We start from the raw sequence: 17,727 nt of genomic DNA, 5'->3' as shown, positions 1-17,727 counted from the left end.
TCTGATATCTTTAGAACCAATGGAAGATAGCCATTTTGGAGAACAGTTCTTCAGTAATTTCCCTGAGGAAGACTATTCTTATGCAGCAGATTTAACAGATAACATTTAGTGATTAAAAACAGTTGCCTGCAGTTTGAAAGACAGAAGAAAGCCACTGTGTCTCAGCTATTTTGTGGCTTCTGTGGATACACAGTAGGTAGGATGTTTTGACTTTTACATGTTTCTGTGTAACATATCCTGATTTGCTATGTATTTGATGAAAGTTAGTATTTAATGAAATAGTTTTAGCACATCTTAATACAGATAGAGTATCTAGACAATATTTGCTTCATGTGAGAATTTCTTATGTTCTTTTTTCCCCAGACTTAGTTAGAATATCCAAACAACCTTAACTGTCCATAACACAGGCATGGTGGGTGGAGTTAGGAAAAAAAATTGTAATTTTTTAAAAATTAATTTACTTTTATTTGGGATTCATAAAATTAAATGTCAGCAGGATTCAGCCTAAACTTCTTGTCTTGTTTATAGACCATCATGCATTTTATTTGAAACTGTTTCAACTCTATTTTGTTAACTCCATTTTAACACAGCTTTTGTCAAGGGAAGAAGTAATTGGAATATTCAGTATTGAGAACATTTTTATTATTTAATATTTTCAGATAGGATAATGAAATATGTCAAAAGACAGATGTCTCTTAAGGGATGAGTAAGAAGCTCTTGAATTGCAGTAGCATTAGAACTGGTGTTTGAAAAATTGGAACATTAGAAAGCTTTTTGAGACAACAGCCTCTGTTGATTTATTTGAGAAATATTGTACTATTATATTAATCTCTGCTAATATACAGAGAGCTTTCCTTGGAAAGAAAACATCTAATTAGGCAGAGTTCAGAATAGTTAAGTAATTAGTGATATTATGAATTTTTTAGACTTAAATTCCACTTTAAATGTAGGTTGAATGAGCATAGACATTACTGATTCTTGTTACAAAGACAGGCGCACTTTTGAAAAGCAAGTTATAGTTGTGAAGTACCTTAAGGAGATTAACTAAAGCCTAAAGTCTTCTTAAGCACATGGTACATTTATCTTGCAAATAGTTTTCTAAGAAATGAACCTTGACTTGGTTTTGTTTAAACAGACTAAATATACCTTTGAAACTCCTTTTTTCTGTAGAGTAACTGTTTCTTTTCTGCGAGACAGCTAATCTTTTCCCAATGTATCTGATAATGAGACCCAATTCAAGTATGTATTGCATGCTGGAATATTTCTTTATTTTCCCAAGTTACATTTAAATGATCCTCTGTGAACCTGTTTCTCTTTGGACTGTAACTGTCAACCTTTTGAACTGGTTAAGATGCAGGTGACTAACAATTGCACATACTCAGTTCCAGCAAAACTGACTTTTTCTTTTGATTTCCCTTCAGTCTGGGCTCTAATAATTCATTAGAACTGAGGAGAAGGCCTTTTAATTCTGTTCTATGCTTATCAGTATGTTTAACTGGTGACTTTTTTCCTTTGTATTGGAGAATGCTGTATCATTTTTCATTTACTGAATGAGACTGAAGAACATTGTTTCTTGTCCCTGGGAATGCTTTTTTTTTAAAGATAGAAATAGCAGCATCTTTGATCATGTAAAATAGCTAAAGTAAATCACTTGAAAAATGTTGCACTTCAGATTCTTATTTTGTTCAAATATGAAATACAACCTAAATTTTTAGTACAGAGATTGTCTTATAATCATTCTTGCTCCCTTGTTAGATACTAGGCTGAAGTAGTTTTGCTGGAAATTAAGATATCACTTCTAAAATATACAGTTAAACTTTTGTGTGCTGTAGATTAGTGTACATGCAGATACAGTAAAAAAAGGACTTCTATAAAGAGCAAAAAATTAGAGGTAGAAAATAATAATAATGCTGGTCTGTGAATAAATTAGGGATTATGAAGTAGTGGTAAATAACCTATTTTGAAAAAGGTGGTATGAACAGAGCTATGTATAATCAGTTCTGAATTGTGGAAGATATACATGCATCACTGATATTTAATTAAAAGCCTATGCTTAATATAGATAAATATTTGATATATTTGATATAGAAATATATGTATATATATATATATATACATATATATATATATATACACACATATATATACATAAACCCAATTTTGCATTAATAAAAGGAAAGTACTTTTTCCATCCCGTTGTTTCATGTGTTATCTGCTACTGACTTGTGGGTTTGTGCCAAACTGATGGCGCAATAGGTTTTTCTGTGATAGATTTGTAAATTTCTTACTACTTAGTGGCAGGCTATGTTAATTCATAAGCTGCAAACTCTGCATTGTAGGTTAATGAACTTTTCCATTAGAGGGCAAAGGTAGCAACAACATTCCAAGTGAAAGGAATTAAAATGGGTTTCCTTTTGCATTTTTTATCACAACTATTTAGTTGGTCCTCTCAGCGTTCATACTTTTCTCTCTTTAAGAAACAGCAGCATTTGCAGACTGTGAAAGAAATGTTTTCAGTTCTGGACATCTGTAAAGCAGCACACGCATGACTTAGCATGGATTTCATGTTATGTCATCAGATTAGTGTCTTGTGGTTTCTGTGCTCTGTTAAAAGAAGAAAGAATATGTGATGATATAATTCAGTTTGCCTTCAAGTATAGGGCCTTACTTCATGTAGGACTTGGACAAAGCTTACTATCTACTTTAAGTATGTACTTTTCTAGAGAAACTAATGCTACGCAGTTCCATTTTGCGTCCATGTATCAAATTCTGAGATATTGAAATGGAATTCACGCATTTTGACACTTGATTAAGGGTGTGACCTCTGCCCCAGCATCTAAGGATATGCAGTAGTCTGCATATCCTTAAGTGTGACACAGAAAGGGGAAACAACAGCTTTTGCTTTCAAAGTTATATGAAAATTTGTAAAACATTGCAAATAAAAAAATTTCAAACAGTACTTTCTTATTTTTAATTTGTCATCTGTAATGGAAGCACTGGGACCTGAGCAAACAGAGTGGCAGAAGTTAATAATTTGAATTGTATCACTTACTTCATTTCCTGCTAGAATGACCAAGTAATTTTTACTAGTTGCTGGAAGACAAAATGATTTCCCCAAAAACTTGGAGAAGGTATTTGACAAGTTTCATCACCGTCATGGTCTGTAAGATACCTACGGTAACATTTCTCAATAAGTGATATTGAATAGTATTTTAGCCACTAAAATCCAGCTATGGTGCATGAGTGTACCATATTTAGTGTCAGGTATCTGATGATCTGGTTGAAATGAGTTATCTCATTAAGATTCACCGTGCACTTCTTTTATCTTTTGACTAGGGAGCTACCTTCTTAAATTTTTATTTAGGAAATTCCATGTGCATTTAATGGTGTTCTCTTATACATCCTAAAAAGCTATTCTTGCTCGATATCAGTAAAACATGTTGATGGCATGTGTCAGAAGATATGTGTGTATTATTAATTGTTTTATTATATGAAAATGATGAAATAAAATGGCAGTAAAAAGAAAATATATGTTAAAAAGGTCCATACTGTTTTTCTCAGGCAACTGTAGTGACTGTTTTTTCTAGTTTATTTTTCTTTAACTTGGCATTTTATATTCATGCAATTTGCTGATTCATGTAATATTTTTAAGCTTCTATATCATTGACCATCTCTGTAAGTTCCATGATTGCAGTAGGACCACTAGAAGCAAGAGGGCATAAAAATGCATTGACCTTGATGCTTTTTATTGATAGATTAGGACATAACTGTTGAGAAATCTTGAATCCTGTCTTGAATCAAAGAGCAATTTGTTTACATTATGAGCAGGTTTAACAAAAATAACACCTTACCAGGGTGTATTTTTATAATGATTCGTATTTCTGAAGTGATACGAATTTCTGAAATTGATATATAAGTGTAAAAATTTCTTTCATATTATTTTAGCAATATGTATTTTTCTGTTTTTACTGTCTTTACTCTCTCTGAATCTACCCAATTTACAGTATTTTTCCCCATCTGATACAAGCTACATAGACTTGACTATAATAAAAATACATTAAAGTAATCATCCAGCATTAGCATTCACTAAGAACATTGAATTAACATCTTTATCACTGGTTTAATTACAGATTCTGAAGTGCAGTTTATGTCTTCACAAATTCTAAGTTCAGGTATTGATTTTTTAGAAGTCCTGAGCTTGCTTAAAAGGAATATTTTTCTCAGAAAAAAGTTGTACAGGTCATATAAAAATAGCTACTAATTATTTTCTTAAAATCTGTGCAGCATTCCTAAGCTGAGACCAATAATTTTAACTGCTTCCTTCTATTAAGTTGCAAACATTTTTTAAACCCGTGGTTTTCCTTCCAGCCCATTTTCTGTTGCCACATCTGTTCTTATTTGCTTTGTAATGATAATTGTGCTGTAATTCCTCTCTCATAATATTTTGTATTCCTTAATTTCTTACATTTTGGACTGTTTTCACACTAGGGTGTTCTCTGTCTCCATGGCAATGAGAAGTAGCCTAGAACATTGTTCTGAGCCTTGGCATAAGAGACTTTTTTTTTCTTCTGCTTGGAGAAACATACTAAAATTCTATCTGTGTGAGTGCCATGATATGGCAAATCTCATAATTATCTTTTTAATGAATTTTCTCCAGACTGAAAAACAAACAAACAAAAAAGTCAACAGAAGTATGGTATGTGTTTTGTAACTGATTCCAGTTTTTTATCCTTGAGATGCTAAAAAGACAAAAATTTTCACCTTCTTGAATGAAAGATGATGAGTAACACTTTTTTTCCCCTCTTGCTGTTGTCAGATACAGGTATGAAATGTTGTCCAAAAACTACGGAAGGGCCAAAGCCTTTGCAGGTACCTTTCTTAGACACTTAGTAGACCCTTAAAACCTAAACTGTTACTCTATTTGGACCCTCTGTGTGTACTTCACATCTTTCAGGACTGCTGTCTTGAACACGATGCAACAATTTTTATTAGCTGCATTATATTATTTATATCTGCATTATACAAAGAAAGGTGGAAGGGAGAGGAGGAAAAAAAAGACAAGTTATATGAGCTCTGGTCAGTCTGGCTGGTCAAGCACTGAGTATGTGCAAATTCTTGATGGATGTGCGCAGACTATTTCTTACCTTTTATTTTTTAAGATGTTAACTGTTTATACCAGTTCCCAGAGATGCCCTTATACAGTTCACTGGTTTTTTTGTAGATACAAACCATAGCCTCACAATCATATTGTCAGTCTCTTTCAACACACCTAGGTCAATTCCCTCCAGCCCCATGTTGTGATCTTCTCTCTCTGTATAGCCTGTTGCTGTTTTGCCACTCTTGTTTGCACTGTGCCATTATATGCAGAGGTCGTGGGTTAATTTTTGCTCTTGTTCCCTAAGGCTTGTGCATTATTGAAGGCACACCTGAGGAAATGGAACAGCAACCTTTCTGAAGAGGGTTGTGAAAGTCCCATGGATAGCCTTTTACCTCACATGTGTCATCTATTTTCATTTTTTTTCTCAAACTGTGTTAGTCTACAGCCCCTATAGTCTAACAAACCTACTGTAAGGCCCTCCTCAGAAACTGAATCTTGGCATCATAATAGGAGGAGCATGACCAAAACTTTTCATTTCTGTTTGTAGTGAAAAGATGGTTCATTATTTCTTTAATTCATAATGAGAAGTAAGAGATGAACTCTTAAAGAAACAATGTTTTAAATTTTACTGGGATTTAGAAGCTTATAGTGTTCATACTTTGATATTAATTCTTATGTTTTCAGTATTTTCTCGGTATTTCTGAATATACGCTTTAGTGAGCATTTGGTATTTCTTGGCGAGTGATTTCAGTACTGAGCTATTCGAATGTACTGTTAGCAACACTGCTAGTACCAAATAGACAGCATCTGCAGAAATCTTACTGAATGAGATCTATGCAACGGAGAGAGAAGGCTGACAAGTGGTGGCTCCTAGCCCAGCCTCATCAATGGTACTAGAAATGTGAGGCAAAGAAAGGGAGTGGAATAAACATTAAATGTGTGGAGCTTGGTGCCAGAGTCACTGGAAGCAGCTATTGATTCTAATTGTGCTTTGCTGGCCCCAAGAATACAGGCCTCGGGGGTGGCACAGCCCAGGGGCTGGAGCAGCGGAGGAAGCTGACATCAGCCTCCCCAGAGGCTGGCACTCAACAACAAACTAATGTCCTTTCACATGTCACTCCAGCACCCCAGTCATGGAGGCTGGGTGCCAAACAAGTAGGAAAAGAGTTTTGCTGCAAGGCTCAGTCTTGCCTGCAGGTGTTTGGGTCTTTCTCTGCCAGAGGAGCAATGCTGATATTACCTCTGTGGTGGCTTGTTATTTTGGAGTTTTTCTCATATTGGTTCTTTGAGTTACCAAACTGATTGTTAAGATGGTAGTCAGCAATCTTGAATTCTTGATTCCCAGGAGTACTGATGTGAAGGGCCACTGCCTTTATCTGTATCTGAGGTGCTTTGTGAACTCCTTTTGAGTTACATAATATAATGTAAAAACTATATAATTAGTTTTGACTAAACTAATTATATTTCTAATGGTAGACTTAATCTGGGGATATGGAGGCAAATCTGGCAGGAGTCACCTTTTTGCTAGCCTGTAAATATCTTCTGGACTTTTTTTCTTCTAATTTCCTAAGTCTGTGTAATAAATGTGATTGTGTTTTCTTGAAACCTTGATTCACTAAAGAAGGGTTCCTGCTCTGTGCAGTTCTCAAAGGTGGCTTCATGGGGAGCATAAGAGGTATTTCAGCTGGTGAGAAGAGGGACATCCTGTTCAGAAGAAAGTATTGAGCCAAAAAATTTGCCAGACAAACAGTCCCTGCCTTCCTGGAACTAGTTCTGATCCTATTTCTACTGCAGATCTGTAGCTATGTGTCATCACATAAGGTATGTACATATCGTCCAGCAGATCAAGCCACCTGTTGAATGAATCTGGGGCAATAAGTAAAAGATGTGCTAAGGAGCATGGTGGTGCTGGGGAGTGTGGTATCTCCCTTGTTGTCATATGGGCACTATCCTGCAGTTAACTGACTAAACCAACACTCTACATTTATACAGCAGAGTGCTCATATGGCTTATGATAGATCAGATGTCTATGCAGGTCATCAGAGATGAAAAAGGCATCTGATAAGCAAGTAGGTATCCACATGCTGCTGAATAACATCTGCATCTTGGATGCAGATTCCAGACTGGCTCAGATTTCAGGGTGAAGAATTTCCCACTACATCAGCATTACGTATTTTCCTGGTGCAACTTACACTTCCTCAGTTACAGTTTATGCTTTGGGGTAGTAATCTCATTAGATGTGGTTGTAGTATCTTAGTTATTCTGTGTATTCTGTCTGTGGCCCTCATTTTATTTGAGGAAACTGCAGTGTTTAGGAGTGGTAGATTTCCCATATGATATCAGCTTTTTTGGTGTCTGATCCTTTTATTGCTGTAACAGTTCTCCATGTGACCAGCAATTTAAAGCTTTGTAGGGTAATGACAGTGTTGCTGACATTACACTGAAGGTCCTGGAGTAAAACATAACTGAAAAAAAATTTCTGCACACTTCTGGTGCTTTCTTTTTCCAGCAGTGGAAGAGGTTGAGACAGAGGTATTGGATGACAACCCTACCACAGCTCTTTCAGTGAGACTTAGGATACAGAAATATGTTAGAGTCACTGGGAAGGTTTGGAGAAGATGAGTCAAACCCTTACTATTGTACAGGTGCAAAGACATGAAGGGGAGATAGTTGGTGAGCTCAAGTTTGGTGCAGAAGTGAGCTTGAGGCAAGCAGCTACAGTGTGGGATAGTTAGCCTATTCAGTTGGCTTGTTGAAGTGGAGTCTGAAAATAGCGTATCTATGAAATAGCAAAGACCTAGCCTAAAAGAGGTAAAGAGTTTTCACATCAGATGAGAAGCAGATGTGTGTACTTGACATGCAGATATAAGAATTGGAATAGAAAGCCCATTAAAAACTCCTTGAAATTAAAAAGAGCAAAATAGTCTCATAGCTAATGGCAGAGAGGAAAAAAAAATCTAAATGTGAACTGTAGGTTTTAAGTTTTGCTAGGGAGCATGTGCAGCCTGACAGATTTTTGCTTTTGAAATTGTCAGATGTGATTTCACGTCCTTCTACAAAATGGAGTGTGTCGGTCTTCTTTGTTAAAAACAACCCAAACCCCTATGTAGGAATAGGGAGGCCAGCAGTAAAATGGTTTTTTTTGCATTATGTAAGTTGTATAAAATCTGAGTGGAATTTTGTATGGGCAGACTTAAGTTTGGTGTTGAATAAAGTTCTGAAAATCTTGTCTCTGCTTTGGTAACTGTTAGAAATACTGTTTCTTGAAGCAGTACCTGATATTGAACAGTTGCTTATTAGACTTTTTCTAAAATTGTTAGTTTGTAAGTCATATGGTTAACAATATCCCTGTGCTGTCGCAGTGAAACTGTACTTGGCTGGAATATAATTACAAAATCAGAAAGCTGCTTCAATTTTAGTGGATTCTCTCTTATAAATCAGCTTTGATTTTAAGATATAAGCTTTTAATGTATAGACCATACTAGAGCTAAAATGCTGAATACAAAACAAGGGGTGAGTTTTCTGTATTCAGCTTTTCAGGTCAACCTTGGTCTGAAAACATTTGTGAGGAAGCTGCCCTCCTTGCTCTTGGACACCTGCTGTTCTCTGAGTCAGTCATCATATCTACCATGTATCATTATGTTCATTAGAATATAGATATCTCTTGGATAATAATTCAAGCATTATATGGCAGCATCTACAGAAAATGTTGCAGAGGAGAGATCAGTGAAATGATGTAACAAAGCCTTTATAGAAGAAAGAAAAGTGATAGGGTCGTATTTTTCTATCTCTATTAAAAGATAGAAACTACTGCATAACAAATTATTTTTAAGTGAGCTTTTTTCTGTTTTACCATACTTGACTGTGTATTTTATAAAACTTATGTAGTAACTCATACTTAACTCATATAACTTACGTAGTAACACATTTAAGAATGTGAGAATTCATATAGAAGAATATTAAAGTCCAAAAAGAAGCAGTAAATTTTTAAGACAAAATACCTTTTTTCCTCCCCCCCCCATCTTTTCTGATTAAACTGCTTTTTTTGGTCATGTAGCTACTTTTTTTGTTCTTTTTATAGAGTTGTCAGATTTTCAGATGACATAGATGATTTTTTTTTTTACAGTAAGACCTTTTCAGGAAAAAGAAAAAAACATATTAGTCTCAAAGTACGTAAGTAATTGTAGCACGAACTCAAGTTCTTAAAAAACACTTAATCACTATGACCCTGAATGAGCGTAATGCTTAAACGTGCATAATTTTAAGGCATGGATATTAAACTCATTGAAATCCATCATCCATGGCTGTTAGAAGTGCTTTGCGTCTTTCAGACAGAGACACACTTGAAAGAAATAGTGACATTTCACACAGTTTCAAGTAGAGCAGTAAGAATGAATTTTCTATTTAAAATGTATGAATATCTTTAGCTAGAAAGTGTTGGATAAATGGTATGGTTACTGTTACAAATTTGTGACTTTATTCTGTATACTTTTGTAACTTGCCCTTTAACATGTTTGGGACAAAGGCAAGGAACCGCTCCTGAAAAAGTTCAGAAGACAGACTCTCTCCTGAGATCCTGAGACATTGCTTTTTCAATTTATAGATTGTTACAGGATACTTTACCTAGAGATGCTGTGATGCTACTCAGCCTTCACTGAGGTAGAACCATGTATTTGTTCATTCTGGGTTTTATATTAAAATTATGAAAATGAGGCTTTGTAAATTATATTATGATCTCGATTACATTCTGCAGAGGATATTGAACATTATTATAATCCAACTTACTGACTGAAGATTAGGAAAGGTTTGAATGTAACAGGAAGCCATGTGATAGGATAAACAGCTTTAGGAATATTTGTAAAATTGTGGAACTACGATTTATTGAAGCAATTTCCTTATTTATTCTGAAAATCAATTCTAAACAACCCTTACTTAATCTGACAATCAATTCTAAACAGTTCTGTTTGTAGAGGGACGTAGAAATTTTGTTTAACATATTCAATAATGGATTTTATTTAAGTCACAGATGATTTGAAAAATTAATTCTTTAGAACAATCAGTATAGGTATATATGGTACGTGGGTATATATGTTTTGTATTTAAGATAGAAAATTCCATGCAAACCATAACCCATTGAAACTATAGTGCAATTAAAAAGAACAAAAACACTCCTCCCACTCAGCCTACAAAGACAGCAGAGAGGTAGACATAATGGGGAGAAGAATAGAGAGCAAAGTAGTGTTGTGTTGTGGAGAGATTCATAATGCTGCTTCATCTTGAATGCTCTGCACAATTCTAGTTATCAAGAAAACAGACTTGGAAGAGAGTCAGAGAATGGTAATGAGAAAGGTGTGAAGTTGCTTTGTAGACAGAAGTAAGTCAGCAAGACTTCTAGAAATGCCTGAGGGATATTATATTTGAGATCTGTGGAGTTGTCTGCAGGATAGAAATGAACAAGAATTGATTTATCTTCTGGTTGGTTTGAGGCCAACTTGAGAACATGTAATTTATACAACCCACACTTGTACATTCTTCCTTAAGCAAAATGCAGGCTGCTTTTCCTTAGAAGGGATTTTTGTCTCACTCAGAATGACTCCTCTTTTGTTCTGATAGCTTTATGTCCTAGTTATTCTGATATTTCACTATTTTCTGCATGGGCTTGTTGTGAGTGAACATTGTTGATTTAGTAGAAATGGAAAGAGAATCTACCACTTTGATGTGTTTTCAAGAATTGTAAGTTTTGCCACTATGGTGGTGTTCATGGAACAGCATCGCGTTACAGCTCGTTCAAGCGTGTTCACAAACACCACTGCAGGAATAACATCTCCATAGTTAGTATTAGGAGGAATAATGGGAAAATGCTATCATAATCATAATTTCTGCTTATTTCTTGGGTGATTAACAAAAACCAATAGGTCTGTGAAATTTTTTATTACTTTAAAAAAATTTTTTTATTACTTAAAAAATAATAAAAAAGGCAAATAACATACATTGATTCATAGATTGTTAATCTGTGCGGCATCAGAGTGTAGGAATATGTAAGTATCGGTACAGAAATATGGTTAATTTTGCACTTCCAGATTCTGCTCATTTCTTTCTTTCTCTTTCAAAGCACACATTTCCATAACAACATTTTCACTAGATAAAACCTCATCAGTGAAATATGGTTTAGGCTGCAAGCACTGTTTGTTTGGGTTCTTTGGGGGTTTTTTGTTTGTTCGTTTATTTGGTTGGTTTTTTTTCTTTTCATTTGAGGTAAAAATCTTTAACTATTAAAACCCAGCAAGTGTTTTGTACCTGCAAAGATGTGTTTGATGCTTGATCGTTTTTAAGTTATGATTGTGGCTTTGACAACTGCATGAGACTCACATTTTCCCAGTAGTTAAATTTAAATTGAGATTTCTTTACAGTGGTCTTTTAGCAAGGTAGATGGAACTGCTGCATTTGACAGTATACCCACTTCAGTTTGTGAAGCTTAATTTAGGCAGTCTTAAAATGTTTGGTGTAGTCTTTTAAATATTTTGTTCTACAGAATAGGGAGTTAGATTACCACATAATAATAAACAATTCCAGTCATTTTCCTGTGCCACGTATTACCTGAGATATGCAGATCAATTTATTGTTTTGGCTATGGATTTGTAATTTATTTCTGCAATTTATTTAATTCAAGGTTTTCTTTCTTGAAATTGGAGCCTAATATAGCTGATGACATAATTAGGAAGATATTTTATGTTTTTAAGATGATACAGCTAATTAGACTTACCTAATGAAAGGTCTCACTGATGCAATTGAAAGCTATATAACAAAATATGTATTTTTCAAAAATTCATGTATCATTCTTTAAGATAGCTGAATTTATTGATGGCAGCTTTGAAGCTTTACTTTTGAAAACTCAATCAGTGAAAATGTAATTAAGTTTTTCAGTATTTTAGAAGTTAAAGTACAGGAAAACTACTGTAACATTTTAAAAGCGGTGTTAGAAACATTACCTATACAGGTACTATGAGAAATACATTTTCTATTTTAAATGCTAAGGAGTAACATTTTTGAATGGCATTTTTATTTTATGAGTGGAAATGGCCTCTGAATTATACTGTTTTATTCTGTGTAATTTGTCCCATTATGATAATTGTAATCTTTTTCTCTCCTTTTTTTTTTTTATTTTATTTTCCTGCTTGCCTTTTCTAGGAAGTAGAGGTTGGTATACATCTTCTGTCTTTCATGATACTATGAGTTTTTTGTGTATACATTGATTCCTTATGTTTTACTAAATTTGAGTTGTTTCTCCCTCTCCAGGATGATTATTTTCGTACATGGAGTCCGGGTAAACCATTTGATCAAGGTAAGACTCTGCTACTAGTTACTTAAATTTTATCCTATTCAAGTATTAGTAATTGTGCTCCTGTTCTAGAATGCCTACAGAATTTTATCAATTTGTATAATTTCCTCTGTCTTAAAGTGATTTATTTAAAGAGGACCAGAAATTCAGCTTAATCATCATTTTATATCTGTGATTTTTTCAAACCTTTTTTGATACAGAGAAAGAGACGGGAGCATTAGAAACCTCTAAAGTAGCTTAAAGTTCCCTAACATAAACGTGAGGTTTGTGAAGTTTTGTTTTATTTATATATTTAAGTAAAGAACTGATGCTTTTCATTAGGACATCTGAAAAGAAACAGGCATGCAATCTGATAGTTGTCTTTTGCAGTTAAAAAAAAATCACTAGGATTTTGAAAGTCTCTTGATATGTGGCACATAAAAGAAGATCTAGAAAACTAGTTTTGGGAATCTGTCATGTTCGAGTGATCTGTCTTGGGGCAAAATGTAGCTGGAGCTTTGAGAATGCTATAGTACAACAGTTTTAGTCTAAAAATAATTTGAGTAAATGCAGTAAATTTTCCCATTACACATTCCCTCCCTAGGCATTGGAACTTAATGATTACTGTCAATATAATCCACTTCATGTATTTTGTTTCAAAGTGTAGGGCTGCCATTTTGAAACAACTGAGAATCTTGATGCTTTTTAATTGCTGAAAGAAATGTTTCAGGGACTTGGTCTTTTTTGATAGTACCAGTGGCACAAATGCAATGAAGAAATAGCATAGGGACTTGTAAACAAGACACTGAGATAAAAATATTTTGCAAAAATGGTATTTATTCAGTTTAAAGAACTTACCAAAATGGATACTGACTTATAAGGGAGATTTACAATGAATTTTATTTTATTACAACCATATTTCTTAGAGGTTTCTACCAAGTTCTATGACTTCGTTACTTTAAAACAAAGTACCTTTTGTCTTTTCCCTTTATTCTCCGGTTTTTGATAGAGGGGCATTGTCTGCAAGTATGTTTTTAGTATGAGAACTTATAAGTGACAAAATTTTTCATCTGAAAGCATTGAATTGAATATTGCGTGAGTTTTGAAGTTTTGCTCATGCTTTTTTTTTCTTGATATGTTTTTGGGGTCTTTTGATTTTGGTGTTTTTTGAGTGGGGTTTTTTTGTTGTTGTGGGTTTTTTGTTTGTTTGGGGTTTTTTTTGGTTAGTTTTTTGCTTTGTTGTTTTTTGTTTCAATTGGCTGTGAGTTTTTCAGAAGTTATACTGAAATGCCTTTTCCTCCAGATTTGCACTTTTACACACACTGGTGTGTTCTATTACTCTGAGTTTTTTGGGCATCCTAATACTAATGTTTGTTGAGTACTTTTCTGAATTTACAAACAATCTAACAAAAAAACCATTTTAAAGTTCTTCTACCTAGTTTGCAAAATGCATTGTGTATTGGACAGCGAATATTTTAAAATCACATCTACAGAGTTCAACTTTCTGTTTTTATTTCCTTGTTAAATGAAAATTTACATTGAAGAGTGAAATGCATTTGCTGAGTAGTTTTATCTACAATTTACTGTGCAATTTTGTAACTGAAAACCAAATAATACTAGTTTGTAACAGTTTTTAATAATAAAAAGTATACAGAGGTTTTATTATCAAAAATGTTCCCAATACCTTAATTTGTCAGTCTGTCATTTAAAGACTATTAGGGTTTTTTTACCTGCCAGTGCACTGGTTTTCATTTTTCCTGCAAGAACTACTACAATCTTTGTATTGAATTTAGCAGTGATATAGAATTGTAGTGTATGTCAAAAAATTTACTTGAGAATTTTCTTGAGAATTTCATATTTTCTAGGCTCTGATTGTCATTAGATATTCTTTTTCAGTCATAGGTTTGCATTCAGTTGTTATTTATTTGAAACTCTGTAAATAACATTACTGACTAGATCTGGAAGAAATCCTAAAAGATAAAAGAGGGTTTCCTAGTCATTATCTTGTTTTCCATGTTGGCAGAGTTGTCTTCCTCTTACTTTTGGGTATAAGAGGAAATACATTTTTTTTTTTTGAAACAGAAAATATTCATGAGAATAAAATATAACTAACTATGGAAGTACCGTGTACTTGTTCAGATATTCAGGTCGCTCTCATCCAATGGGAAAAATTGATCAAGTGTAACATTTTGTGGGAAGACCCATTCATACTTTAAAACATGTCCGCCTTGCAAATGTCAGTTCCTTCCGTAGCAGTGAATGTAATGTTCATGATTTACTGAAGAAATCAAGTCTTCTATGGTTCTCTCTGTAAAAGACATACAGCAGTGACAATCTCGACACATTTTTTTCCTCATATAATTAATGAGATAAGAGAAAGTGAGAGTTGGTCGACTATACAAACTGAGTTGTAGATGTACATTTTGATAGTGCCTGTAAATGTTGATCCAAAGCTGTGCCATAAGCACTGCTGCAGCACCATTCCACTCCAGTTGTGTATTACTTCACTACTAAGTTTGAAGCAAATAGTGTTTAACTGTTAACTAGCCTTTTCACCTCAGTAACTGTATTGGGACGAAGTTGGGATGATATTTTTGGTCTGTGTTTGGCCTTAGCCACCTGCAGAAGTTTATAGTTCTCCCTGCCAAGTTCACTGATAAAACAGTGAATTTGGCCTTGGAGGGAGAACTTCTGTATAAACTGTTTTAATTGGTCTCTTGTGACTGGTCAATGGCTCGTCAAGGGCATTTGGAGGAGAAAGTGACAATGAAATGAGGAAGGCTCTCCCCCAGCCTCAATTGGGAAAGACCCCCAGGACTCACTGCGCATGCGTGAGGGGATTTCCAAAGTTCTCACGCATGCGCAGGAGGGGTGCACTTACATAACCAAGGGAGTGGGATTGAGCACCCCTGACGGGGCTGTACTGGCCACACCTCCCCAGGCAGGTGTTCTCAATGAACTGTATAAAAGCAGACACGCTTTCCGTGTTGGGGTGCCGGCTCTTCACAAAGGACCAAGTTGCTTTTAGCGGGGACGCCTGCTGAAGTGGGAGCCTGCCAGCCCTTCGGAACACGCAGCTGCTGCAGAGAGGTTTTATTACTGGTTAGAGTGGGTAAGACTCTCTTATAGGTGACACCTGGGTGAGTAGGGTGTCGAACCTTCCTTTTAGGGTTTTTTGTTCACTTTTCTCCTTCCTAATCCTTTCACTTGAGTGCCTGTTTTTACTGTTAGCCACCCTTCATAATAAATAGTTACTTTGTTAACTAGCAACAGTGTCTAGTTTTCCAGGTTCCAGTATCTCTCGAACCTTTTTCCCCCATAAAGTAACCCCTCCCCGATACAGTAACCATACACATAGACGTACAGGTTTTTGATATGGATTTTTTTCTTTTACCAAAGTGAACTGTTCAAAAGAATAAATAAGGACGTCACAAATGACTGAATGTGGAGTCCTGTGATCTGTTGGGGCTCATTGCAAGCCAAGCAGTCTGTGTTAGAGAATCTTTATGAAGGTTTACCTTTCAGTCTTTTGTTACTGCCATTCTGGTTAGTGCAGCAGCCACTCTCTCAAGTGAGAGCGTTCCATAAAAAACATTCTCCCAAATTAAAACATGAAACTCATAAGTGAAAGATAAACTTTTAAAATGTAGAGATAAGGTTACAGTAAGAGACTGAAATTGTCCCATGTCTGTTTTGTTCAAGTTTGTAATAATACTGCTGAAGATACAAGCAGGTATGTTATTTGAGGACAGAAATAAAAAATATCCCTAATTTATCAGTTTTATTTCTTTCTGGTTTTTTGTCGATATTTGGCTTTTCAGAAACCTACCTATAAAGCTGAAAAAGTGTGGGATAAGTAAGGAATCTTTTTGCCATGAAAAGATCTAAGCTCCAGTTCTACTAGACAGGATGTTTTTTTCTGTTAACTATGAAAGCAGTGGATTAAAGGAATTACTAGTGCTTTACAGAAACACTTTTTTTCCTTTGTTAATTTGAACTATAGCAACATTACGTAATGAAATGACAAATATATATCTGAAAGTTTTAAAATCAGTATATGAACAACATATGAAGTCTTCAAACTCCAACTGACTGCTTGTATTAGAGGTGTCTTATGTGTATTTTCAAATTTTTAGTTGTAATTAAGAAAATACTCAATCTTGTGGTTTAGGCTGTAGTGTAAGTACCTAGTACACATATAACTCCTTATTGATATCACTAGTAGTCAGACAAATGGGTTCTCATTATTTATGTTTATTACTTTGTTTATCCGTATCCTGCTTGAAATGGGAACCTTTTTCAAATAATTTTTAGTCAACGCTCATAAGAATTTGCAGGTAGTATTTTTGAAGAACCATTGCATGCCACATAGGTGTATCTTTGAGGTCTACACGTAGTTATTATTTTTCTAAGATTTCTTTGTCTCTTAAAGCTTTTTCTAAGATTTTGCACAGATTTACTATAATGGATAATGTATTTTTATATATTTTTTTAATCCTTAATCAGAACCCAAACATTATGCTAATATTTTGTTGTAATATTTGAAAAGACTGTGGTTCCAGGAACTGGTAGGTGTGCATATAATATTAAAATGTAGCGACTTAGTTTTAAGCCTTCCAGTGCCTAAAGGGACCTACAAGAAAGCTGGAGAGGAGTGACTTTTTACAAGGACATGTGGTGATAGGACAAGGGAGAATGACCTTAAGCAGGAGGGTGGGTATTTATATTAGGTATTAGGAAGAAATCTTTACTGTAAGGAGTGTGAGGCACTGGAAGAGGTTACCCAGGGAGATTATAAACTCTCCATCCCCAGAAGTATTCAAGAGTAGGCTGGGTGGGGCTCTGAGTAACGTGGTCTAGTGGAGGGTTCCCTGCCCATGGCAAGGGAATTGGAACTAAATGGTATTTAAGGTGCCTTGCAACCGAAACCATTGTATGATTCTATGAACAGTGTTTCAATTCACTCTTCTATACTTCAGTGTATTTTTAAAGGCGTTATGTTAATATGAGGAAGTGTGTCAGAATTGCTTACGTAGACAGATGTGTATAGTTCCATTTGTATTAATAAGAGTGGCTATATGGAAATATAAGTCCAAGCATTTTAGGAGGTTAGCCCTTACCATGAAAATGTATAATGTTATTTACTCCTGGTATGCAAAATCTATTTTAAAAGATGGAAAAATACTATGATTTGCATTGCCATCTACCAACACCATTCCTTAAAGCAACATTTGACATTTGTCCAAGGTATACTTATTCTCATTGAACTCTTGTCTGTTTATATCCATATGATAGAAAAACATATTTAAAT

General features: G+C 34.7%; 1 protein-coding gene across 4 annotated transcripts in view; it reads left to right on the top strand.

Annotated features, from left to right (window-relative positions):
• The window catches only part of SPOCK3 (sparc/osteonectin, cwcv and kazal-like domains proteoglycan (testican) 3), a 171,926-nt gene that overhangs the window by 50,176 nt on the left and 104,023 nt on the right, over positions 1-17,727 (top strand). The window contains exons 1-3 of one of the 4 annotated variants that reach the window (XM_017805990.1): positions 142-196; positions 12,287-12,295; positions 12,395-12,440. Coding sequence is in view for 2 of the 4 variants with exons in the window: in XM_017805988.1 (XP_017661477.1) it covers positions 12,287-12,295; positions 12,395-12,440 (55 nt within the window). In the remaining 2 variants the exon portion in view is untranslated. Of the gene's footprint in view, positions 1-141; positions 197-12,286; positions 12,296-12,394; positions 12,441-15,347; positions 15,529-17,727 lie in introns of those variants that run through there. The other 3 variants (XM_017805988.1, XM_017805989.1, XM_017805992.1) reach the window with 3 other exon arrangements.

This window comes from Lepidothrix coronata, unplaced genomic scaffold, assembly GCF_001604755.1.
Source record: "Lepidothrix coronata isolate B3197 unplaced genomic scaffold, Lepidothrix_coronata-1.0 Scaffold13, whole genome shotgun sequence".
Taxonomy (NCBI): Eukaryota; Metazoa; Chordata; class Aves; order Passeriformes; family Pipridae; genus Lepidothrix; species Lepidothrix coronata.
Note: the sequence above shows the minus strand (reverse complement) of the source record. Positions and strands in the feature narration are given on the sequence as shown.